Source organism: Anguilla rostrata, chromosome 19, assembly GCF_018555375.3.
Source record: "Anguilla rostrata isolate EN2019 chromosome 19, ASM1855537v3, whole genome shotgun sequence".
NCBI classification, from domain to species: domain Eukaryota; kingdom Metazoa; phylum Chordata; class Actinopteri; order Anguilliformes; family Anguillidae; genus Anguilla; species Anguilla rostrata.
The window spans coordinates 6,850,520-6,877,244 of NC_057951.1; the positions used below are offsets into that span (position 1 = coordinate 6,850,520).

At 46.3% G+C, this 26,725-nt stretch overlaps 2 protein-coding genes and 2 long non-coding RNA genes across 7 annotated transcripts in view; 2 read left to right on the top strand and 2 right to left on the bottom strand.

Moving 5' to 3' along the window:
* On the top strand, positions 1-8,557 carry cmasa (cytidine monophosphate N-acetylneuraminic acid synthetase a). Its single transcript, XM_064319598.1, has 8 exons — positions 1-465; positions 1,720-1,862; positions 2,782-2,937; positions 3,182-3,315; positions 4,497-4,591; positions 5,165-5,336; positions 5,918-6,068; positions 6,695-8,557. The coding sequence occupies exons 1-8, from the start codon at positions 230-232 to the stop codon at positions 6,907-6,909; spliced, it is 1,302 nt and encodes a 433-aa protein (XP_064175668.1). The 5' UTR covers positions 1-229; the 3' UTR covers positions 6,910-8,557.
* Positions 4,167-18,971, bottom strand: LOC135246097 (uncharacterized). Its single transcript, XR_010327499.1, has 3 exons — positions 18,355-18,971; positions 5,132-5,315; positions 4,167-4,659 (listed from the first exon to the last, which is right to left on the bottom strand). It is a non-coding gene; the product is annotated as an uncharacterized LOC135246097 (long non-coding RNA).
* LOC135246101 (uncharacterized) lies at positions 6,399-7,406 on the bottom strand. Its single transcript, XR_010327503.1, has 2 exons — positions 7,067-7,406; positions 6,399-7,024 (listed from the first exon to the last, which is right to left on the bottom strand). It is a non-coding gene; the product is annotated as an uncharacterized LOC135246101 (long non-coding RNA).
* The window catches only part of LOC135246089 (protein shisa-like-1a), a 14,524-nt gene continuing 4,900 nt past the window's right edge, over positions 17,102-26,725 (top strand). For all 4 annotated transcript variants that reach the window (XM_064319612.1, XM_064319615.1, XM_064319614.1 and 1 more), the window contains exons 1-3: positions 17,102-17,506; positions 24,624-24,792; positions 26,432-26,645. In XM_064319612.1, coding sequence (XP_064175682.1) covers positions 24,726-24,792; positions 26,432-26,645 — 281 coding nt within the window. In that variant the 5' untranslated portion in view covers positions 17,102-17,506; positions 24,624-24,725. The remainder of the gene's footprint in view (positions 17,507-24,623; positions 24,793-26,431; positions 26,646-26,725) is intronic.

Sequence of the window (26,725 nt, forward strand, 5' to 3'; positions counted from 1 at the left end):
CCTAATATCTGCCTCTGAGCGTTGTACTTCCTGTTTCCCAAGCTATGAATATTGTGCCTGACCTGTGGCTCTTTAATTCTGACAACTACGAAGTATCAAGAAATACCACCGAATAGATTAGTGCACATCCCGTTTAAGTCGGAAACAAGTGTTGTACCTAGTCCTGAGCACGCGAATGAATGCACCAGAACATACTGGAATTTAACACGAGGTCCACGTCCACACAAACATGAGTGCCTGTGGGGATCAGAAGAAGCGCCCCTTTTCTGGCGTAGAAGACGTCCAAGATTTACCGATGGCCAAGAGGCGGCTTCGCGAGAAGGGCGAGAAACGGCACATCGCCGCCCTGATTCTGGCGAGGGGAGGCAGCAAGGGGATCCCTCTAAAGAACATCAAATTGCTCGCCGGATGCCCGCTCGTAGGCTGGGTGCTGAGAGCTGCAATTGACTCCAAAGTATTTGACAGGTCAGTTCTTATATGCTGTCGCCAAGCTATTAACTACCTGCTAATGGCCAAAGCCGATCAAATCGACGTCCAATATTTGACTGCGGCTAACGTTTTGATTGGCTAACTTTAAAGCGAGATAACGTTCGGAGATGATGAGGATAATAATAATAGGCTAATAAATAATAATAATTGTAACAATAAGTAGTCATGACAGCTACTTGTATAGCACCTCTTGTACAAAATATGCGTCCAAAAGTGCCTCACTGGCACTAAAGTAAAAGACAAATAATGTCATACGTGTACGGTAAACGATTACATAATGGATTGTGTGCGCAATAGGCTAAATATATCATATTGGTATGAAACTGCCTTAGCCCAACATACTCGCAATTCTTTGTGATCATGCAGTAGAATGCAAATTGATCACAGAATAGTTGTTTAAGGAATCCAGAAAGAAATTCATGCTTAGCTGGTTGCACCGCCTCTTCTCGTAGCCTGCTTACCAGAGGACGGACATTCCAAAGGCTGTTTCAAAATAACTTGTACAATAACTTATTCGTGCTTGACATATTTCACATTCCATTTCACGTCTATTCTGCTTATTTACAACACCCTTCCTTGATGTGGTTTCAGTTGTGACTAATAACTCGGAATCGGGGCCGCGTTCATGGCGCAAAACGCATTACAATAACAATTGACGGTTTCGTCATTTAGCAGACGCTTTAAAAAAAAAAAGCAACTTGAAGTGAGTTACAATCATGCAAGTTCCAACGTCAAAGTCCATACCTGAAGATCTACTAAATAAATGCAGAGACGGGGTTATTTGTTCTTTTGTAATTCAATAGAAACTTTGAGGTGCAGGAAAAGGTGCGTTCAGCCACTGAATCTGCCTTCCTGACTGACTGGGTGGTCCTTCCACCACCGGGGGATGAGGGTAGAGAAAAGCTACTAGGTGCTCGGGAAGGGATGGGACAGCCAGCTGGCAGGAGGCCGCTAATGGGGTCTGGCTGGAGTCCGAAGATAGCGATGGGGCAGTACCATTCACAGACTGGCATGCCGGCATGAAAGATTTTATTGGAGTGGAGGCAGCTGCAGGAAGTCGTTGTGGCTGCTCAGTAGTTAATGTGGCATGTGTGCGAACGTTGGCACGCGTGAAGACCGGGCGGGCGGTGTTGCCCGCGCTAGCTGCAGACAGTGGCGCCTAACTGCACCGGCTTTAAAGCGGTGTTGGTGAATCGCCACTGGGGTTTTTCTTTTTTGTCTCTCTGCCAGTGTCTGGGTCTCCACGGATCACAAGGAAATTGAGAAAGTGGCAAAGGCGTGGGGCGCCAAGGTCCACCGCCGAAGCCCGGAGGTCTCCAAAGACTCCACCAGCTCCCTGGAAACCATCCAGGAGTTTGTATGCCTCAACCCCGGTAAGGTCACGTGTCCGAGCGCTCCCTCAGCGACTCCGGTCCTGGAGGGCCGGGGCGCGTGTGGGTTTGTGTTACAAACGTTTCCTTCGGGCCCTTAGAAAGATAAACATGCGACGTGTGTGTGTGACGTGGGAGCTGAGCTGGCGGCCAGCCGCACCCTCGCGCCGGAGCGAGCGTGTTCTCTCACACACCCGCCTCGGGGCCCGCGTGGCCTGGCCCTCCACCCATCCCGAGAGCTTGCCAGACTCGTCCAAAGTCCTGTCGAACCGGACACTCCTCAGCTGTCTACAGCGGTGATAACCAACCCTGTTCCTCAACATCCTGTAGGTTTTCTTTTCAGTCTAAATTTGGCACACCTGACTCTGTAATTTACGCGCTTTGTCAGGGCTGGAATGAAAACCTACAGGAGCAGGGTTGGTTACCAGTGATCTACAACATACTGTCGAGTTGGTAGAAGACGGTTCGCATGCAGTTTAACAAGGGACTTGTGCCTGATTGACTAGTGGGGGTCGTGATGATAATAATAATAACTTTACTTTCACAGTGCTTTTCATACAGTGTGTTTAAAGTACAGATTAAAATGTTTCAAATTTGCTGTTTTTACTCAAAGGATATGAGGTGGCAAGAACAATTTTTAAATAGAATCTTTGAAATAGAGGGTGAATTAGAAATGGCTGCCATCCCGGCCCCTCCCATCTCCAGGTGACTCTGGAGCCAATCACGCGTTTCCCCGCGGGGCTGCCGGCCGCAGTCGGCTCTGGCGCGGTCTGTCTTTGATCCTGGACCGCGGGGGCCATCAGCATGCTAGAACAGCACCTTAGCAGGATGTGCCACCCAGCAGCCCCTTGGTTACACGTAAAAACTTTGAACCCAAGCGCTCGTAACGGTGTGACAGCGAAAGTCTGTGTTGTTATTGCAGAGGTGGACATCATCTGCAACATCCAGGCCACGTCCCCCTGCCTGCACCCCTACCACCTGAAGGAGGCGCTGGAGTGCATTACCAAGAACGGCTACGAGTCAGTCTTCTCCGTGGTCCGCAGGCACCACTTCCGCTGGCGAGAGGTCAAGACAGGAGGTCAGACTCTCAACCCCGTCTCAACCGTAACCGTGAAACACTGAACGCAGGTTATTAGCTAGCGGTCGCCTGTGGCGCTCGGTCAGGACTGGAGTTCGAGACCCCTGTGTCCCGTTCTCTGGTGATTTATGAATACATGCCTTGAATAACGCATTCACTGGCCCCGTGGTGCTGATCGGGGGGGGGGGCCACGGGCCCCCAAGACTCCCTGCTCAGGACCTACGGCGTGCTTGCTCCCCAACAGGGTGCGCCTGCACGGAGCCCGAGAACCTGAACCCGGCCAAGCGGCCGCGGCGACAGGACTGGGACGGGGAGCTGGTGGAGAACGGCTCCTTCTACTTCTCCGCCCGTCACCTGATAGAGAATGGCATGCTTCAGGTACGGCCCACAGACCCCCGCCCCCCCCCCCCCCCCCCCCCCATCTAATAACGCCAGCTCTTCTGACCGTTACAGGAACCCTGCTGGTCAATTTCAACCTTTGAAGAGTAGGTTTCTTTTGGAATGTTTAGAAGAAAAAGAAACTGTTCTGGAATTCCATTGCTTTCGGTTTCAGTGGTGCTAGTAAAGAGCTTTAGAAACGCGGACCGGCTTTGGCCGCTCGGTTACAGCCCGATTACCGAGTGAACAGACGACAAACGCCGTGCCGAGAGTCTCGCTCTCTTACCTTGCGCTTGATATTTCATTATTACACCTTTATGGTGCCCTCCAGAATTATTCACAGCCAGTAGAGAAGCAAACAGGACAGTATAAAACAATACAGATAATAAGCTACACTGTGCTCAATAAATTAGGAAATTACATGGCTTTATACTAATACAGCTCCGAGAAAATGATTTTGTTTTACCAGTAATATGTATATACATCTTTTTTTTTTTTGTTACCTCAAATTGTATCAAAATCATAAACCCCCTTTGTCAGTACTTTGTGTACACTCCCTTCACAAGGATAACTACTAATATGACTTTATAGTATAGCAATTTATAAGACAAACTAATAGCAGCAAAGATACACGAATCAGGGCACGGTACATCAGGTTATATGTGGAATATAAATAAGCAGCTTGAGACTGCGGGTTAAGTAAATAAGATTAGAGTGCAAATGGAACGAGACTGCTCTGTCTGCCCAGTTGATGCTGGACATGTTGATGGCGTTTGCTGTCGTCGCGTAGTTATCGCGTTTGCGTTTTCCTTCGGTGCATCCGTCGGTAAACGTGCGAGAGCCCTGCGTACTCGGGCGTCACGTCGGCCGCCTGCCAGACGGCCGTGTCCGCAGCGGCGCGGCTCTGTTTGGCAAAGTGCGGCGTGACCGTGAGCTAATGTGGGCCACAACGCGGGCCGCGCGGAAGGCCGCTCAGATAGCGCTGGCGGCCTGCGCTACGCCTTATCTGTTGCTATCGCTTTGTTGTCAGTGCAGCTTGTGGTCAAACACAGTCTTTGTGATTAAACTCCCCTTTTTTTGAGGGCTTCATGTGATTAAGCTCCCTGTTTTTGGGGGGTTTAATGTGATTAAACTCCCCTTTTCCGGGTGGGTTTGTAATACCTGTTGTGCCTTTTCTGCAGGGTGGAAAGATGGCCTACTATGAAATGCTCCCAGAGTACAGCGTGGACATCGACGTGGACATCGACTGGCCCGTCGCAGAGCAGAGGGTCCTCAGGTAGCCCAAATGCTCACGGCCCCTCAAGTGTGCAAAATCATTTCATCCTGGTCAGATATTCAGTTGTCCTTCAAAAGTCATGAAAAAAAAATCTGTGAGCAGAATGCATATTTTTCTTGCTGACTCACTGGCGTGTACCTGCTCTCACATCCTGCTATTTAAGTTTACAGATACTGCTCAGCTTTCTAATGAACACTAGCTACATTACGCTCAATGGTCTCAATGATTGAAAATATGCCTTTGTAGACACTACATATTGAGAAAATGGCATATTTACCCTGAAAATGGCATTGAAAAACTGAAATTCTGATTAGAGCTTTAGCCCTCTCAGATAACCGGGTTTGCTTTCGGTTTGACTGAAAACGCCCCTAGATTAACAGCATTTTATGACTACTATGAAACTACGTAGATGAACAAACACGCCCACGCCCACGCCCACACAGACAGACAAACACAGACGCGCACGAAACTTGTGTTCGTATTGTGTTCAAGGTTTGCAGTCTGCCCTTGTGAGAAGCAAAGGGGCGGGCCGTGGCTTACCTGACTGTTTGGCTCTGCCGTTTCGTCCCGCAGGTACGGCTACTTCGGCATGGAGAAGCTGGAGGCCATCAAGCTCCTGCTGTGCAGCGTGTCGGGCTGCCTGACGGACGGGCAGGTGTACATTTCGGCCAGCGGGGAGGAGATGGTCTCCGTCAACACCCGGGACGAGACGGGCATCCGGATGCTGCAGAGGGAGGGGGTGAATGTAAGATTGCGGGAAGTTAACTATCTGCTTTTTGAAGAGTCGGTTTTGGAGAAAAAACATTTTCAGTATTACAGCCAGTGTTCTAGAACGCCGTCGCTTTAAATTGCCAGCGGTGATTGTGACATCAGCATTAGAATGTTCAGCCGGGAACATTCTAATCACATATTTGTGATCTTGTACTTTGAAGGGTCAACAGGAAACCCTGAGCGACAGCTTTGGTGTTTAACATGTTTCTAACCCGTGTGTACGCAAGTGAAAAAGAAAAAGAAAACGCACACCTTGTTTGGCGAGGTGCAGATCACGTAAAGACGAGAGGCTGCGCACACACAGTAATGTTGGTGATAAAAAAACTGCATTGGAGGAACCTTCGTGTGCCGCCTTCTGTTTTTTTACATGTGTTTTACGTCCACGTGTACGGCTCTGTATTTTACAAGGTTACAGATATGCTTAGCGAAGCAATTTGGAGTGAAGACCTTTCTAAGGATGCAATGGCAGTGGGCCAGCTTCGAGTTCGAAGCCCACAGCTCTGCATTAGAAGACGTGTGACCTTTGACCTCCCCCCCGCCTCCCTCCACCCCCAGGTGATCCTCATCTCTTCCAGTGAGACCCCCGTGTCCTCCGGCCTGGCGAAGAGGCTGTTCCAGCGGACGGGCTGCAAGCTGATGAAGCTCGCCGAGGCGGAGAAGCACATGAAGCGCAAGAAGCTGAAATGGAAGGAGGTGGCCTACCTGGGTGAGCGCCGGCCTGGCGTCCCCCCCATGCAGGGGCGGCTACGGCTGTGGGCCGCGACCCAAATCGGGTTGTGGGAGATCTCTATTTGGGCCTTTATGGATTTCCAGCAAAAATGCCATTCCTTTGAACTCTTCACCCAGTCATTACACATTAATTAATCGATAATAATCTTAAATTCTGTTAATTCGATTACGCTTTCTGTGATCAATTGCCTGCTGTCTTTGTCCTTTCATTTAGCTTTTTGTAAATTAATAACATGGCTATTGTGTTGTATTGTGTCAGCAGTTTAGCAGATAATTGTCAATGAATTTTTAATGAAAATGACATCAGTTTGAGTTGCAAAAAGCATTTATCGATGTCTTTGGGTCATCACTGAAAAGGTTTTTTCAGGATTTGGCAGCCCACTGAAAGTTATAGCGCTGTTTGGTTAAAAAGTAATGGTCGTGTTAGTTACACCTCACTATTCGTTCAAATATAAACCGAATACAACGTGCTTATTATGACCATCCCAATTTTATCAGGAATTCTGGTTGCCCTCGACTACGGGGCCAAAGGCTCGAGAGCTTCGTGTAACCGCCAGAACCTCTCTCTCTCTTTCCCCCCCCCCCCCTGGTCTCGTCTCCTAGGCAACGACGAGGCGGACGTGGAGTGTCTGAAGCGGGCGGGGATGAGCGGGGTGCCCCCGGACGCCCCCGTGGTGGCGCTCAACGCCACCAAGTACACCTGCCGCAGCCCGGCGGGGCGGGGGGCGGTGCGCGAGTTCGCCGAGCACATCCTGCTGCTGATAGAGAAGGCCAGGTCCAAGATGGCGCAGGACAGGATCTGCAGGGATCAGTTCTGAGGACTCCTGACGCCCCTCTGCTAAAGGCTGAAGGCTCATCACATCTCCTTTGGGCCGTGGGGGTGTGCTCACACAGGGCTCTCTTACGGAAATGGAATATACCACACACACACACCTACACACACACCTACACACCTACACACCTACACACCTACACACCTACACACACACACTGTGTATTACACAGACACACAAGTATACATACACGTATACATTTAAATAGATGTGCAATGTTTTAAAAATATTATTTCACAGCGGTGCATGTAGAAAAATGTACTACAATATCGGAAACTGAAGATCTTTATAAGTGCTGCAGTACAACCGGAGTATATTTTGGTGCAGTATCTTCCATTTCCCTTGGGGCTCATTCTCACTGAAGGAATGCACACATAAATGACCGTTTGCAAAACTGCACCTTGTTTTATTCTGAAAGTATTTTAGTTGAATGTAGATCTCTTGACAATTTAGACCGCAGGCCAACAGACTCTTCAGACTGTTCGCCCCTTGTCTGTAGACTCCGTTAGCCCTGACAGCAGGGAACAGAGTCAGTTCATGTGAAGATGTCCAGTCTGATTACGTCTTTTGCTTGTCTGTGTGTGTGTGTGTGTGTGTGTATTCGAGACATTCACCACCATGACGGCTGTTTGTCAAAATGAGACTTCGTCTTAAAGGATAACACTGGTAATTTATTTGCTTTCAGTATCGTCAACAAATCCTATGAAAACACCAAAACCAAAAATGTTTCTGTCCAACTCTCAGTACTTTTTGACATCTTCCTTCCCCATTTAAGCATTCAACCAGGAAAGCCATTTGTTGTTGCAGTACACTGAAGTCATTAAATACAGTTCAGAAAGGCGTATTTTCATTTTCAGAAAATGCAACCTATAATCACGAAAAAAACATGGCCAGTGTAGTTTACCAAATTTTATACAAAACGGAGCAAATTTTTAATTTCGGTGGGGACTATTTCACTATTTTGCTGCTGCACGGAACTACTCTCCATATATATCGAAAAAGCTATCGTTCTCACTTTATAAGGTGGTTCAGTAAATTTTCAGTGGTTCAGTTCAGGTTCTTTGCAATGGTGAATTATGCAGACCAAAGCAGCAGTATGCGTCTTTGACTTGTTTTAATACTTTATTGAACAACAATGGAGTTCTATGACTTCCAGTATATTGCCGTTGGCTAGATGGACAAATAATTGTTAGTCGGATAAAGGCAGTTTGAGGGAAACCGGTCTTTTCATAGCTGTTGACGATACCTTTAAACAAAAGCAAGACTTAGGCTCTGACCGGTCCGTTCTGTTCATTATACTAAACTGCCTGAACAAAGACCCTTGTTTGCTTATGTACACTACTGAACACTGAGTGAGTATGTTGGAGTTTTACTGTGATAGCAGATCTTGTTTTCTGTAATATTTTACAAATCAATCAAAAAATGTTTCTGTGCTCTTATCTTTATTGGTAATTGGTTGGTACTGGAAATAGGGAGAAATTTTAAAAATGGTTTTATTTGCTGGTGCAATGGAGAAAAAACAATACCGTTGTACTTGCAGTACATTATTTTATTGTAAAATCAAGTCGGCACACAAGTAACTAATTTTTATTTGAATGTTTAAATTCATTTTAAATAAATCACTTTACTGGAAGTACCTATTAACTTGTGACTTTGTTCCTTCATATCAAGTTGATATGCAGCCTACTTAAGTGGGCATTTCCGAAACGGAACCTTTGCCTTTAGTTTTATTTTGTATAACTCTGAAAGGACGTTTTCCTGGTCCAATGTTTCCGATCGTAGGGCAGAGCGGGCGGATACTACGAAGGAGGCTCCGCCCACCCAGGGTTTGTTTGCGTTCGCTGTTCAACCTAACGACTACAATCAGGTTTGACCGGTATCGCGAAGGTTGCCGTCAAGTTCTCTACGTGTTCCCATGAGTGAGGCCAACAGCAAGCAGCGCAGCACGTGCTAATGTCTTCACTGATAAATTAGATTCATTTTCAGTCAAATAAATGATATGGAACAAATAAAATTTGTTCACATTTTTCAAACAAAAAAAATTCTCTGACACTCCAACCTTTTTACTACCCTGAGACAATGACTTGTGTGGGATGTGTTGGCTGACGTTTTCACCTATAAAAGTATAAATTGCATATGAAAATTATTTATACGTGACAAAAAAAATATTCCACATAGTTCCATTTAAAGATTTGTTTGTTTATAAAATGATGGAATTTTCTTATGAACCGCAATTCCTGACCAGCCTCTGAAGTTTCACTTGTGCAGACCTACTTCAACTTTATACCACAGGATGGCGCTATAGCATAAACAACGAGTTAAAGGTTGACCATTAAATCAACTTTATGAACTTTAAATACTACCAAGAAAAACAGAAACCGGCACATCTTTGAGAAACACTTTTTACTTACCCACCCAAGTAACTAAGATGGGTCAAATGCTGATTACCTTACAGAGTTCAATAAATACATCTGCCTATCAGCTATTATCTACATTTGTGATTACCAGTTATTCGGAGTGCTTAAATTAGTCAGCGCTATCGTTCACCGGGCCGGAGTGAGCTACACAAACCCTGGCGCATTGTCCAGGCGCCCGTGTGCAAACATTGCGAACGTACAGTCAAAGAAGGGGAGCAGCAGGCGACAGATGACCCTGTGTGTATGGCCTTGCTGCCAGCCTCTACACACAAGGTACTCTCATCATTTTTTATTTGACTTTTTTCAAACCTTCCTTCCTGTCTTTGAAGACAATTTCATCTGTGCCTTTGTCTCCCTCATCTTTTATTTTAATGCTCATTAGTACTAAGAACACTGTCAGGTGTTCATGCGGTTGATTTCTCTACCTTTTGGAGTGGCCAAATTCTGTCAACTTCATGCTTAGTATCTCCAGTGTTGCTGTCATCACTTGTGGTTCCTGTACTGTAGTTCTCCTTTGTTATTTTCCCTAATGAGCAAAAATATCTGCCTAGTGAATAGATGTAATAATACTGTGTAATGAAGCTGCTTTGAACATCTTAGATGTGGCAAACGGACATTGTTACACTAGTGGAACCTCTTTCTAACTCAAGGGCACCAGAATTGGCAATGAACGCTGAAAAACTACATGTCCCAGCACACACAGGGAGATCAAGCCAGTTGCTGACTTCTGCTTCACAGGGACAATATCAATGGAGTTCAAATGTCAAAAAGAATGAAGACCTAAGGATGAGGGTGGGGGGGGGGAGCATCTCCCGTGGAAAATCACAGGGCTTTTTTTGTTTAGGTGAAACCTTTTGACGGTTTCTTTCTTCAAATTCTGACACTTTCAAATAAGGTTAAACCTTCTGCGTATTGTCAAAGAAAAAGCAAAACACTTTCAACCATTCAAACAAATAATAATAAAAAGGTCTCTCGGCTGGGTCAGTGTTCAGCTCGACCGCTTGTGTTCGTGTCAACGTCATCGTGCTGACGTGTGAAAGATAAGGACTGACACGGAAAAGATAACGGGGGTTTTTTGGACCCCAGCTGGAGCCCGATACAGCAGCCGTTTTCAACCAAGCTTTTCACCCCTCAAGACGTCTATATTCGGGGTTTGCTCACTGGCACCGTAGATACCACCATGCGTTTGAAGAGGGTGAGTTTGAGTGACGGTGGCGACTCCGCGCGTCAGAGTTTACCGGTCGAGCCTATCGTTTCGTACGGAGCGATTCGGGCCCGGCCCGCCGCCCGCCGCCCGTCCCTCCCGGCTATCTGCCGCCGCAGGAGCCTTTTTACGGATTGGGCTAGTCGGGCCGGGGTCATTGTGCGCCCGTCGCCCGGCTCGGGGGGGAAGGACGGGGGCCTATTATTAAAGGGAGAGGCGCTGCCTGTCAGCGCTATTGTGGAGCCGTCGTTCCCGCTATCGGCGCTACCCCGCCGGAGGCGGACGTGGCATTTAGCTGCTCGGGCGGGAAGGGGGGGGGGGGGTAGGGGGTGGGAGTGGGGGGGGTCTCTGTACCATCCTTCAGCAGAAAGAGAACAACATCTTTGACTTTTCTTATTATACCAGAGCACAATGCCTCACTGTCTGAGCACAGCTCTGACCTTTATGTCCCCCGTATCTTCCCTTTTTCTTTCCTTTCGCTCCTCCCTCCCCTCTTTTTTTTGCGTTTCCTGCTATTCCGCGGGCAACCTTTGGCAACGTTTGACAAGTGAAAATTTTTCCTCTCGCGCACCTGCGCAAGGATTTTTTTTTTACTAACGTGTAATTCGAAAAGGTTGTTGGATAAGTATTTAGAAAAAAAGAAATATAAATAATAATTTAAGTCTAAACATAAAACTGAAATACTTAATATTGACTATTTAGTTTTTTTGCAGTGTACTGCTGTTTTTGAAGATGTTCTAAATTACACGTGGCCAAAAGTAGATCAGGTAACAAGCAAAAAAAAAAAATTCTAATGAATAACTGTCCTCTGCAGAGGGAAGGATTTGTTTTCCAGATGAGTAATGGACCGTCTGCTTGAATCCTTGTTTGCCCGCGTCCTCGCTCTCTCCCGGGAGACGAGCGCCAGTCCAAACAAAGATAAGTGCTCGCGCTGATCAGTTCCGATTTCAAATTCAATCGCGGCGATCGTGATCGATGGCGGGAATTAGCCTTTGCGCCGCGCGCGGCGGTCGATGCCTCTGGAGCGTTTCCCCATCTCGCCCGCTAAACGGCGGGAAAGCGTTTCGTTTTCTCACTCGGTCGGCTCGGCTGCTTCGGTAAACCGCGGCTACGGCGGAGTGACAGAGGGGCCGAGATCCAGGCTTCCAAGTGACTCCGGCCCATCTGTCTCTGCGATGCAAGAGGGCTCTCCGGATACCACATCCCAGCATTCTATTCGCCAATTTACCTCTTGCTATTTGCCCAAGTTACCTCTTGCTATTTGCCCAAGTTACCTCTTGCTATTCGCTAATTTACCTCTTGCTATTCGCCCCTTGCTCTTCACCTGTTCACCTTTGCTATTCACCCAATTAACCCTTTCCAACAGCAGCTGGGGCGGGGGCGGGGGTTCTGTGTGACGCGAAATCGCCAGATAAGAGCGCGAGAGCGACCGTGAGAGATGCCGTGGATTCTGGGCCCCCGATACGACCCCCCCCCACAAACGCAAAACGGGACTTGGGGTCCGCGCCGGCGTCGACTGGCGCGCTGTCCGGCTGAGGGGTGGCGGAAACCTGGACCGAAACTCAAGCCCCCCTGCCATTAAAAAAAAAAAAAAAAAAAACTACCAATTACAGAGTTTACCTGTCAACACACCTGCCGCTTCGGTGAGCTTGCAGAAACTCTGCCACGCGAATGCCCAATTAACCGTAGCCTCATCGAGGGCGATCGAACGACGGGGACACTCGCGATTCGCTGGGACTGTGATGAACGACCCGTCTCGCTCGCAACGGTCTCGACCGGCGCCTCCTCTTCCAAAAAACGGAAGAGCTTAAGGATGGGTTAATGAGAAGAGCCATTTATCCCCTGAACCCGGGGGCACCCGATTCATGTGGCAATTCATTCTGTAATTAGCGTGAAGTGCTGAATGCTCGCGTAGCGACAGTGTGGGCATCCACTCCTCCCAAAAATAGCTTCAAGGGGCCAGTTCGACTGCTACTTTGCAATCAGTTTAATCAGACGTCTTCAAAAATTACTTCAATAAACTTTAGCTAATAGATAAACTTTTTGAAACAGGTTTGTGGGTGGGGGACCGTTTGAATTCAACTGTAGTGAAGACAAATAATGAAACGACTGACCACACCCTAGTTAGAGATGGGTGCTGGGAAAATGTGCTTCATCTTTGGCGCGCGTTAGAAATGGCACTGGTGTACTCATGAAAGCACACCCAGTGACAGATACTCAGCGTGAATTCCACATTTTTGACTACAGCCACAGAAGATCTAATCATTTGTTTTTGTTATTCACGTTGAGCAGAATTTTGAAATGGCGTTTGAAATTATCCTAATGTTCGATGCCTCAGGACTGTACCATGTGTAATAGGCAGTTAGGCCTTTGCAAAATTGAACTTCAACTGAAGAATGACGGTCTAGCCAAACCTTTTCACTGCTTTTGCTTTAGAGAGAGAGAGAGAAATGTTTCACAATGAGTTTACTTTGGTATGAAAGCCAACGAGGGTAATAACCTGTTCATTTAATCACTCATTCGAGAATGCGATGCAGTTCTTTTCAACTTGTGCTCTTTCAGCTCACGGAAGTCGACGGCAGCATGGTCTCCATGGAAACAGCCACCCTTCTCGCCAAACCAGGGCTGGAAAACGAGCAGTCTGACAACAGTACCACAGAGATCGGCTCTTCTCCAACAGTTGTCGTTTCCTTTTTTTTTTTTTTTTTTAAATGTATCTTTAAAAAAAGAAAGATTTAAAACATTCAGAAAGAATGACAGGTTCTGTTTCTTTAGCTGAGGCAGTTGCAACTAAGAAAAATGTGCACTTCAGAATTTGAGGAGTTGGGCTTTGTTGGAATTTAATCTCATAAACGGTCTTATTTGAAACTATCAAAAATAAATTTAATCTTCTAAACAGTAGATTAAAAATTATTTTAGTTCCTTTTAGTAGCCAAAGTCATATTCATTTTGACGTTTGCTCTGCTCAAAGCACAACCACAGTGGGTAGACTGAACGCACAAAGACTGGAAAAAAAAGTTCAATTAACCTCTTGAAGCAATACATCCCTGTATATATATACCTGGGCATCAGGTAAACCCATGCATGACTGGATTGCATTGTTTGTTGCCGAGTTATGTTCGTATGAGCAAAGGGAAACACCACACGTTAATTACTATGCGCAGAATCATCAGTAAACACAGACTGCCTATTGGCCGTGGACGCTTGCTGGTTGAAAGTCAGTCAGGAGCAACCGCGATGCAACGTGAGAGAAAAAGGAGAAGTTTGCTTCTTTCTCCTTTTTTTGGTATTTTTTTATTTTATGGCTCAACCACTGTATGTTTTGTACTTTAAAACAACTGAGCAATTTAGCGCAAATAAATACAGCAAACCGTGCAGAATGCTCAGGAATAGCTGTGCTACAGCTCTCGAATTTCTCGCCGGAAGCGAGACCAGGAGGCAAAACCGACAAGGGCTCCAAACTCAGGATCCGAACTGGCAGAGGTCCCGGCGTCACGGATCTCTCCGGAAATCAGACCGCCGCGCGAGGTGTTCGGTTTTCTTAAAATGAGACGAGATCGATCCCGCGCGCGGTCGCCAAGCTCAGAACGCGTCCAATGAGAGTGGTCGCTAAGGACGATATCCCACCCCCGGCAAGATAAGGCCTTGACTGCTGGCTGGAGTGCAAAACCGGCTGAAATCAACACAGTACTCTCCTTACGTTATCCCTCTCTGGCGTCTGACCAATCAGACGCAAGGTCAAAAGGCCAAAGACATAAATCAAGCACCTGACAGCTGCACCTGGGGGGGAAAGCAGGTATTTTTTATTGAGATAACTGCCTAGCTCTCTCGCAGCTGCTGTGCGTCTACCTCAAATACCGAGAAGCATGAAATCATTTTTAGCAAGCGGGCTAAGCTCACCATTTTAAGTTTCCATAAGAAAGCCTAATTAAAAATGTCATCATCGGTGCGCAAAAATGACTTGTTTCACAGATGCGCAAAGTTGACGGGAAAATGGCATATTTCCACTTAAATACAGCACCGCACAGGCCAGTCATGTTCCCCATTCGGGCTCTGCGAGGATCACACACTGTAATATTAACTACGTCCTTTCTAGAGACAAACACAGTGCTGACACATAGACATATACATGCGCAAGCAAACACACACACTCACACACGCGCATGCACATATGCACTCGCACACACAGAACATACACATGTAGACACACTCACACAAACACTCTCCCTCTCGCTCTCACACACACAAACACACGCGCGCACACACACAATCTTGCAGAATGACAGTAAACCTCAGTGCCTCAAAATCTCTCTTCCATTTCACCGACAAAGGAAAAGCAAGCAAAGAAAAATATTGTCTGCAGAAAATCAGAAAAGTAATAACTCCAAACAGAAAAGTATTTACCAGCAATAGCATGTGTGCGTGCGCGTGTGCATGCGTGTGTGTGACCTGTGTTTGTCTTCAGAAAGGATGGTGTTAACATTTCTCAAATGGTTGAGCCACTAACAATGAGCGATCCTTTAACTGCTTAATTTTCGTAGCACCCTTCTGCTTTTGAGATGTGATTTTGTCATTTTCTTTCAAGCGATTTTGACATTCCAGCCAATTGCAGACCCCTCGCCACTAATCTGTGGACATTGCCTAGGCTACCAAATATACGTACTACAAATCTACACCTATAGCCAAGATGTTCAAGGGCTGACACCAGAGGCTGATACTTCAGTACCTTCATATGGAAGGCCTCTTCTAGACTGGAGGCAAAGCTACAGCCTACCTCCAAAACAGGAACCGCTCCGCTTTCCTCATCAACAGCAACAACAACAACATCTGGAGCATTAGCAGATACACTGTGGGATATATCCGTATCATTATTGCACAGGTTGAACATGGGAGGAATAAGCACAGCCATTACTTGGCGTTCTGTCACCGTTTGGACACTGCGCAGATGTGGACCTGACCACAGTCATAATTGCGGATGCGTTTAACATGTTCTCCGTGACCGAAGAGCCAGGAGCTGCCCGTTGAGTAGCACCGATTAGCATTATCTGTGAGGGGGCCGGCTCCCATTAGCCATAAACGCTAAAGGCTACGCCTGAGGCCGGATGGCGTTCAGCCCTTCTGAGAGAGAGAGAGAGAGAGAGACAGCGAGAGAGAGAGGGAGACGGCGAGAGAGAGAGAGAGAGAGATGAAGAGGGAGAATCATGTCCATGATTAAATTTCAGTCTCGGAGGCTCTGCTAACACCACACATCATTTCATCCCCACCGAGTTTTTCAGGATTTGCGTTCTGCAGCCTTTTTTTTCAGAGGGGAAAATGGCGGATAGAAAACAAACACACGCTTTTTGACTCCAAACACTTTCTGTGCACTGTTAAATATTTTTTTAAATTAAAGTTCAGTTTACTCAAATTGTTTGAAGAAACTACTCGACTTGAACCATTTCATAAGCCAAACCATCTGGTCGGTCTGTAAACTCTTCTGTAATTTTTTTCAGTTGTGTTATGTCTTCATTTTGCAGGGCTCTATTCATTTAGTAAAACTGCATCTAGGCTTTACAGTGTATGGTATTCCATAAGTCCTACACATGGAGCGCTGTCATATTTTACAGCTCCGGTTAAATCACATTAATGACCAAGCCATATGTTCCACTCTTCCAGTCTTTCCAAAAAATTGTCCTTTGGGTACTTCACGTTTCAGAATCCATTTTCTTGAATAAATATTCCATATTTCTTTTTTTATCACTTGAAGCCAAACACAGACCACAATGGAAAAACTGTAGTTAAAAACCTGCTCATCGTGCAAAAGCATTCACACCATTAAACAACCAGATTTCAAACAACAACAGAAAAGAAAAAAAAAAAAAAAAAAAACAGCAAATGGGATTAAATCAAGTTTCACCACAGTTTACTGTAAGTCTCCATGTTTTTTTTTTGTTGTTCCAGAAAACTCCTAGCTGGGATAAACTGCATTCACCCAGTTTTATTTAGCCGACTTGTTTAAAATGTTTTTCTGTTGCGTATTGTAACACAATGCAGTCATGTTCCAGCAGTAGTCAATCTGTTTTTTATTGCTTGATTCATCATTACGTTTCACCAAGATCTTCACAAGTATGCATTTATAAGCCTGCTTTCTTCTCTTTTAAAACCTCTGAATAAGCCCTGATAAATTCCTTGACATCTCATTGTTTGTGTATTCTGAAGTATGCACATCTTATCCCGAAAAATGAACCCATGAGTGGCACTTGCGACCCAAGAATTGTCACCGCAAGCACTGGGACGTGTCCCGTGAAAATGACAGGACAGCACGACGCCTCGGGTCACAGTCGACCGGTCACAGACCTGGCAACGTCACTTTCATAAGAGCGTGCTGTCCCCCTGTACAACATAATCCAGCCTTCAAGTCCTGGAAAAAACACTGGACTGAACTGGAGATTTCAGGATTTTTGGAGAAGTGTGGGGACTGAGAACACTGTGTACACTCATCATTCACCATTAGCAGCCAGCACTGCTGTACAGGGATCGGAGCACATTAGCAGAGTGGCTACTGAACGGGGAACAGCGCTCATGAGCGGAGAGGCTACTGACCTGCTGGCTCCTGTGTACTTAGGAGTAGGACAGAGCGGCAGGATTGCGCACACACGTGCACGGTTGTGCCTGCCTGCTTCTCTCTCTTTTGCTCTCTCCATCACTCTCTCTCTCCCTCTCTCTCTCTGGAGAGCAGTCTCAGTTTCCTCCCTCCCTCCCTCGCTCGCTCACTGATACTCTTCGGAGCGCTGAGGAGTGAGCGCCGCCTTTCTCTGATCCGCTAGCTCTGGGTCGGGGGTGCCCTCAGGCTCGGGCGCCTGCTTGGAACGAGGGAATATGAACCAACAGGGGAGTGACTGACTGAAACTGCCCCCACCAGCACCACCACCACCACCTCCTCCTCCTCCTTCTCCGGACCCTCCTACAGTCTCCCGCTGAGGTAAGTAAGGAGCGCCGTTTTGAATCCTTCTGAGAGGATGGTTAGTACCAAGTGGCTTCTTTCTCCCCCACCTACAGGAAAATTAAGTTATTTTCCTCTCCCGTGTTCTCTCCTCACTCCACCGGGGCACCGTAGCCTTGAAGCGTCTCGGAGTAGGACAGCTTATCTAGGATTAGTTTACCCTGTCTGTATCCAAATACGTTATGAGCTACAACGGGAGAACTACTCCTACATCAGCGCTAGGATTCACCGTGACTGTGGCTGCCCGTTTCCAGGCCTGGAATCCTCTCTTAAGGCGGCTCAGAACTTTAACGGAAACGTGTGCCGCGCGTTCTGTGAAGAAGCAGGTGTGGGCTTTCATTATCCTCGGAACAATCAGAGAGAAAAAGAAGCCTGGCTTCTGCGCTGGCGAGCCTCCACGAGCTTGCGCAGCAATTAGTAGAAGTATTACTCGTCGCTGCTTACTTACAACGGCAGTTACCAAGCGTATTTGGCGACATATTAAAAATATATTAAAAAATAAACGTAATGCACGGTCCCAGAGCGCCTCACGAGCCCGTCTTGGAAACAGGTGGGAATAACTTGATTTTACGCACGGTGAGCGCCGTTCAACGGCAACAGTTCAACTGCTGCTGAACTAGTTTTTCGCCGTTTTATTTCGCTGGGAGTTTATTTATGTGGCTTCGTTGTGTACGACTTTACAACCGGGACGTGAAAAATACGCTCAGTGCCAAGAATGCGCTCTGATTTATAACTTCCCACTTTACCCAACCTGAGACCGGAGCAAGTAAAGAATCATCTACAAAGCACGTGTAGCTGCCGCAGTGAAGCGTATCCAAAGTACTCACCTTAAAACGGCCATGAAGGGCGTCAGACCTGGTGCTGTTGCAGTGTTTGGAAGTGCGCTTCTGGTCTTTTTCCGATTAATAGTTTACACCAGTGGCTCTCAAACTCTCATATGGGGACTCCTGTGTATGCTGGTTTGCGTTCCAACCACAATTGCAATACCAGGATTTTAAAAAGTTGTTAATTTTTCTTGATTAGGTGCTTTCAGAGCAGGGGTCCCCAAACTTATCCAGAAAGGGCTAGTGTTCGTGTCGGCGTTTGTTTCAACCAAGCAGTAACACACCTGATTGTACTAATCAAGGTGCTTAGCAACGACTCTACTGATTGATTAGCAGAATCAGGTGTGTTACTGCTTGGTTTCTGGTGGAAATGCCCGTTTTGCCCATCGGTAAAATTTCACACTGGCCTTAGTTGTACTTGTAGGCTCGTTCAAAACTTTTGAGCAATTTGTCCCTTCAGGTTAAAAGTGTTATCTTTGAGATGATTGAACTTGTTTTATTGAATGATATTCAGTTCCATTTCATTATTTTAAGTGAATAAAAAGAAAGCCATTTGAAACAAAGGGAATTTACAAGGGATATTATTGTTCGTTAAATGTAACAGTCTAGGTTATTATTATTATTATTATTATTATTATTATTATTATTATTATACTGCATGACATGGAAATAGTGTCTTCTGTCACGGCAATTTCAAGTTCGCAAGAAATCAGAAGTAGTTTGAGTGAATGGGTGCTGATACCCAACAGCAAACCACGATGTTGGAAAACACCTCAAATATTCCTTAGCCACGCTGGTGCATTGGGCACGTGTCAGCCTACAGGAAATTAATGTTCATTATTTGTGAAATAGACCTAACGTTTAAATACATAAATCTGTTTACCAATTATCTTCGCTGTCGAAACTTATTTTAGCCTTTGTATACACAAATTAAGTCTGTTAAATGAGCTGAAACAAACGTAGCTGGGAAAAGGCAATGCCTGCACTGACGCGAAGCAAAAGATGCACTGTGCAGCTTCACGCTTCAGACGCGCCCCGTCGTGATCGTTCCTTTCAACTATAGTTAAGTGCATTTAACAATTTTCCAATAAAATACCTCTCTCGGAGTGATGGCGACTCAATGAATGGTGAAATGTTCATTACCTATGCTGCAGGGAGTCTGTGAGAATTGATAAACTAATTAACTGTGAGAAGACGGTGTAATTACAAATTCTGAGCGTTGAATGATGTACCGTATACGGAATGCAAAATGGGTGTAGTTACTGATGTCACGTTTGATTTGTGTCCAAATTTGTACCTCCCTGGAGAACTGGCGGGCATCACGTATTTATTCAGCAGACCGGGGGTGTGGATTGCAATGTGGTACAGATAATTTCATTTTCAATCGGATCTCCACGTACCCACTAATACCTCTTGCCATCTGGCTAGTGAAGGTGGTTTTCAAATATAATCTCATATGGAAAAAAATAGCTTACGTCTATTTGTGACGGTTGGTACACGACTACATACAGTAGATAACTGAAAAATAAATTAGCCTTTTCTCTCGCCACTATGCCATCCGTTTCTGTGTTGTGTAAAAAGATTAAAAATATTATGCAACTATTATAAAGGATTCAAGGAAGCCCAAAGTCAAATCGAGGATTTTCTTTTTTTTTTTTTTTTGAAGTGCTTACATGCTCGAATATCTACCGTCTTCTCAGTGTATTAATCTGTCCTGCCGTTCCCTGGACAGGCATCACAGCTAATCCATCTGTTAATCTCGGCATACAGCGCATTTTAATCGATTTATGATGCCTGGTGCTTAATGTACTTTGCCTGTTCCATCTGTTCGCGCACGGGGCTTCGCGAATGCTGTCCGGGTTGCATTTTAGGGTTTTGGACACTGGGAGCCCCTTCTCGCAGAGCACCGTGTCCACCTCAGGGCTGTGACCCTCGGAGAAGCCAGGACCGACACGCTGTCCCCTGGCTAGAGGGTCGGGAAGTGCAGGTGGCTCTCGAAAAAGTGGCCCTGGGCTTTGCTCCGACGATCTGGATCGCGGGGAATCAACAGTAGGCCTATGTCATTTCATGCAGGACACAGAGAGTAACACTGTTTCATAAATACACACTCCAATGTGAGAGTTGAACTACTGAATTTCAAACAGCAGTGTAGGCCTGCTATCCTGTATTCAAATGAGGTTTGTCTTCATTAACCTTTGCTATACCACTGGAGGCCTCTGCAATCTCCCTGTACTAATTGCAAGACTAATGAACCATTTGGGAACAACGTAACATATTTCAGTGTTTTTTCTTTTTTATTCTTTTTTTTTAAACACCTTCAGATAATATTTTTGTATTTGGTGGGATCGATAACAAAATCTTGCCTTCGTCAGGCATGTTTATTGGAATAACCCAACTGGTAAGTCCAAGAACTGGTAGACACACATGACATTTCAAATAAAACCATTGCTGGCCCATGTCTTTCTGAAACATTTGCTGCTGGACGTCCAAGGGTAACAACCGATGTAACGACCAATGGTAATGAGTAAGATCATTACCACTGGATTACGACCATTACCATTCGATTAAGAGCCGTTGGAGCAAAGATCAGTGTCAGCGAGAAGAGATTCATTCGAATACCTTCTTTGTTACGCTGGCAGTGTTCTGCTCTGTCTGGTCTTCTGTGTTGCTGCTACCGTCCCCAAATTTAGCTCGTGATGAGCCTAATTTTAGCCAGCAGCTGTAATCACGCCTAGGCAGCTGCAGAATAAAAAAAGACCCAGATTAGGAGAGGAGATGTGGTGTGTTATTTACCACCAAGGGGACATTTGCTAGTCAATACAGCTCTATTCACAATAAAACAAGGAATATAACAACAAATATGGGCAAAAGATGCCTAAAAATACAAATAATTATAATAATAATCAGTTATAACAGAAGTCTGTGGAAGAGTGCTTTTAAAGTGATTGGCTAGATTATCTGAAAATTTCCAAGTACTTCCTGCTTTTGTCAATCAGTAGTGAGAGGAGGGGATACTGCTTTATCGCTGTTTGAACAGTGTTTTAACACATCCCAGATCATGGGACCCATCCAAACACTGGAACAGTGCCTTAACAGATACCAGACTATTGGGCCCATCCACACACTGGAACAATGCTTTAACAGAATGAGCCACCCAGTTGATCCTAACAAGTACCAAATTTGAACACAAATCAAAGACAACAGACCAGAAATGAAAAGCTTTGATTAAAGCACAAAACAGAAAGATCCCAAGCTTAATCCAAGATCATACTGTACACTAATAATGGCATGCGTCCCTTCAACATCCGAATCTAATGCCACATTATTAAAACACAAAATTAAATCTGTTAATCTCGTGTTTGTACCTCAGGCAGGACTTCCTTAGCCATATTCATTCATATGTACATTTTTCCATTGGCAACGAGCCATCGAAACAAGTCTTACATTAACAGCTTTTCCGGACATACGAACGGAACAAAATAAAACGTGTATTTAATATCCGGTTATTGTGAATCCTGCGAACTTAACACTGACAAAACGTTTGGTCCACTTGTTAGGCTACGCGGCGCCGCACCAAACACTCCCGATAAAGAAAAGGGACGGGGAATTCATGCTGAGAGCGCGTTTGGATAATAATAAGCGCTAATGCGTAACGTGGCACAGTGTTCCATTCTTGCATTCAAACCGCCACTTATCAGAAGCTATGGGCACTTTCCACTCATTTAATATTCATCCACTTCTATGACTGTAGTAAATCATTTCATTCGGGCCCAGTTTAATTAAAGTACAAGTACAAAATGCTTTGTCCTGCATGAACACGTTGGGCCTCGTTCACAAAACCCCCTTAAATTATTTTTTACTTTTGGTCGTAAAAATGTTCCTACAAAAAAACAACATGGGACTCAAGACACATGTGCAGACTTTTGTTTTTGTGCGTATCCCAGGCGTGTGAGGTGATGAATGCTGGCTGTTTGTAAATTTTATGCGCAGTCCTGTTCATGTGATTAGCAAAAGGAAACAGCCATGAACAAATACAGATGATGAATGCAACAAGGACAATGGCTTGGCGTTCGACGTGCTCTTCCTCTTCAGACGGAGCGTTCGAAAATAAGGGAACATTCAGGCTAGTGAAATGAGCCAGATGCTTTGTAAGAAGATTTTTTTAAAATAATTTGTCCAGTACAGAAAGGGGTTATCCAATCAGTGAAAAGGCCAAGCCTGTCAATACTGAAGCAATGCACCGACAAGTTCGACTGGCCAATTACAGACGTTTGGCATTGTGAGGTCACAAGTGTCACGGATGAAAGTGTTGGTGACTGGGTAAAAAAATACTCACTTGCTCTTGGGAAAGTGTATCGGGGGGGACTGTATGACCTTCAGTGGCGGGGGTGTGCGTAGCTTAGCGGGAAAAGAGCGAAAGTCTTTCTAAATGGAAGAAGCTATGGGGGTTGGGGGGGGGGGGTGCAGATTAATTTGGTCCCCAGTCTTTTAGCCGCCGACTCAGCGTGGATTTGGAATCCTCCAGACGCAAAGCGTCGATTAAGCACGGCGTAATTAATTCCCTCCCCCATCCCGCTCGGGGCCTGCGATTGTTTAATGAATTCAGCTTATTAGGCGGGTGGCAGTGTAATTAAAAATCCCTCCACGGCGCGCGTCGCGTCTTCCTGACCCTGAGCGGTGTCATCGCGTAGGGCGACCCCGGCCTTAATCGCGGTACAGTCAGCAGCGATCCGTACGGGCCGGGCCGAACGCCTGCGGTTCGATGCTGAGGTCGACACGAACGAATAGGCCTTCATGACGAAGAGAGACGGCGCTGGAGCTCGCTTGGGACGTCCGTCGCGTCGACCTTCGGCCGTCGGGTGTCCGTTCGATCGAGGATGGAGGGGGCCCCCGCGGGACCAAGGCGAATGCGAAAGGCGTGAAGGGCGTGACCTTTGTTGACGGTCCCTTCCTGCCTTTACTACGGCGCTTTGAGACGCTGGGAAGCAGACCGACTTTATAAGAGCTGCCAGGGGCGGTGTGTATTTACCCACAAGCCATGGAAAGCGGCAAACCTGCGGGAGATCTGACCCCGGTGATTGCATTTGCTGTTCGGGTCTCTTCAATAAAACATGGCAAAAAAATAAAAATTAAAAATATGAAAAAAAAGAAAAGAAAGAGGCGCAACCCCACTGTACTTCCTCTCTTTCCTTTTTTAGATGCTCCATACCACTTCCTGTTTATGAACAGAGCTGCTAACTGCTGGCAAAAGAATCTTGCGTTTCTCATCCGTTTTTATGGAAGATGGTTTCCAAGGAAACGGCAATAAATATATATATATGTGGATATCAAAACCATGGATACCAAAAACAGACTCATGATGTTCCAGAGAGTGGGGACTCACACGCCTGTTCAGAACTGAATTCTAAAAACAAGACACCATGGACTTCCCCCAAGGCTGGGGTCACTTCAGCGTTGAAATGACACAATGCATGCACAAAGCGCAATTTCGGGGTTTGTATTTGGATGACTAGTGTGCGCGTCAAAAAAACCAGGGGGCTATTATCCCTGCATAGACCTCGCAAGAAAAGGACCACCACTGCTTTCAGCTAATTGAAATAGACTTTCCGTCTTCAAAATCCCACAGACGGATTGGTTCCAGGGGAACCGCGTGCTCCTCCTTCCCGTGATTAAATTTGACCTTGGCAACGACCTTCAGCTACGATACCGAACGCGAGCTGTCTGGGGGCATGTAAGAACGAGATCCCACCTCATCGATCCCCGTTACTTACTGCCAAAGACCACGGGACGCTGCACTGAATTATTCATCAAGGGGTCAGGGGTCACATGCCAAGACTTAACTGAGCAATCAGTGATTAGAGGTTAAGTGACCACTGTGAGTTCAGCAGCACCAAAAATAATGGCTATACTACAGATTCTATGGGCTAACCAGATAGGCATAACAATGGTCATAAGTGGAATATCAATGAAAAGCGTTCACTACAACAAATGATATTAAAAAAAAACACTCCCCAGAAAGCGAACTATCCCTTTAAATCTCCCCGTTTGTTTTTATTTGATTGACGGGTGCAAGAAACGCCCAGAAAACCGGCGTCACTTCGAGCCCTGTGTAAGCGTGAAACGGTAAGCGAACGCAGCTCAAGGCTAAACGCGCTCGATTTAAAAACACATGAACGCTCGCGCTCAGTTTGCAGTCAGGGAGGGATATCGCGCCCTTCTCCTTCGGCTGGCCGCCGTGTTCAGCGCCGAGCCTCGCTGTCCTTGTCTTGCAGGCGAAGCCGCCGGCGAGGCGCGGCCATGTGGGGGCGCCGGCGCTGAGCTCAGCTGAAGTGGCGTTGGGCTCTCCGGCAGCGTTCGGGGAGGAAGAGGAGAAGATGAGCGCAGCCGGCCGGCGGACTTTCAGCGTCCTGGCGGTCAACCTGGTGCTGCTGTCCACGGCGGGTGAGCTGCGGGCCCCAACACGTCTGCTCCCCTGTAGCTCTACACTGGAGACAGCTACGTGTTTCTGTTCACCTGTAGCTCTACACTACAGAGAGCTACGTGTTTCTGTTCACCTGTAGCTCTACACTACAGAGAGCTATGCGTGTCTGTTCACCTGTAGCTCTACACTACAGAGAGCTATGCGTGTCTGTTCACCTGTAGCTCTACACTGGAGACAGCTACACATCTGTAGCTCTACACCTCAGAGAGCTTTGTGTTTCTGTTCACCTGTAGCTCTACATTACAGAGAGCTACATGTTTCTGTTCACCTGTAGCTCTACACTACAGAGAGCTACGTGTGTCTGTTCACCTGTAGCTCTACATTACAGAGAGCTACATGTTTCTGTTCACCTGTAGCTCTACACTACAGAGAGCTACGTGTTTCTGTTCAGCTGTAGCTCTACACTACAGAGAGCTACATGTTTCTGTTCACCTGTAGCTCTACACTACAGAGAGCTACGTGTTTCTGTTCACCTGTAGCTCTACACTACAGAGAGCTACGTGTGTCTGTTCACCTGTAGCTCTACACTACACTGCTCATTACATTACATTACATTACAGGAGCATACATAGCATTTACATTGTATCCAATTATACAGCTGGATATGTACTAAAGCAATGCAGGTTAAATACCTTTGCTCAAGGGTACAATGGCAGTGCCCTACCAGGGAATAGAACCTGTGACCTTTAGGTTACAAGACCAACACCTTACCCATTACCCTACATTACGGCCCCCGAGCGCTCATTGACGCTGCGGTTACAAAGGCAGCGAAAGGGGAATGAGCTTCCTCTCCCAGACGGCTAACGTGGTCCAGTGTGAGGCCTCCAGGGCAGTCACGGACAGAGGAGATATGCACCGCGCCATCTAAACATCCTGCCGGAAAAGAAACGCTTCTGTCCTCAAGGGTACGGTCATCTGCGTTTCATCAGAACATTCTGGGGGGGGGGGGTGGGTCTTTCTTCCCGTTGACTATCCTCTCCTCCCGTTCCCTCCTTTTATTCTTCCGTCCCTGCGAGCGAGCGAGGGAGCGTGCTTCTCTGAAGGACCATTTCCATAGCGACGTGCAGTCATAAAAGCTGAACGGGTACCTGGAGTGCCCTCAAAATTATTCCCACCTTTAACAATGAGGGATGAGGGAAAAAAGGCTGTTCAGAATGAACAGTACAGGTAATGAGCTATAATTGCGCACTCAAAATGGGATAATGATAGTATTTTATACTAATGCAGCTGCTCAGAGCACATTTTCTTAATGTATTTTGTTGTAAAAAGAGAAGTCACGCAATTTTTCACACCCATGTTCAGTACATGTTCCCTTCACAATTATGAGACAGTAGTGCTATCGCTGCAAAGTGATCGCGTACAAATCTTTCTTCACACAGAATATTTCAAGTGTAATTCCTATGCTGAGATGTGACTAAAAAAGTGTTTCTGATTGAAACTAGCCCATCCAATTACGAACAACTGAGCCAACCTGGGCTGCAGGGGATTGGCTGTGGCCAGCAACCCCCGCCTTCCTCCTCTCCTATTGAGAGAGCGTGTTGAGCAGCTCTGATTCCCTCCCCCCTCCCCTCCCCTCCCCTCCCCCTCCCCTCCTCGCAGCTCTCTGCGCGCACTTCCGGGTGTGTGAGCCCTACTCCGACCACAGGGGGCGCTACCACTTCGGCTTCCACTGCCCCCGCCTCTCCGACAACAAGACCTACATGTTCTGCTGCCACCGCAACGGCACGGCCTTCAAGTACTGCTGCAACGACACCGAGTTCCAGAGCGTCATGCAGCTCAACCTGACCGCCGCCTCCGACGGATTCACGCAGAAGTACGTCCCTTAATTAGTCATTTTTTGACTAAAAAGAGGCTGTTTAGATAACATTTTCCCACTTTTGTTTGAAATGACAC

Coding starts and splice junctions, on each gene's coding strand:
- cmasa (XM_064319598.1), top strand. CDS start 230: ATGAGTGCCTGTGGGGATCAGAAGAAGCGCCCCTTTTCTGGCGTAGAA. Junction 1,863..2,781: donor GTTTGTATGCCTCAACCCCG/GTAAGGTCACGT, acceptor TTGTTATTGCAG/AGGTGGACATCATCTGCAAC. Junction 4,592..5,164: donor GCAGAGCAGAGGGTCCTCAG/GTAGCCCAAATG, acceptor TTCGTCCCGCAG/GTACGGCTACTTCGGCATGG.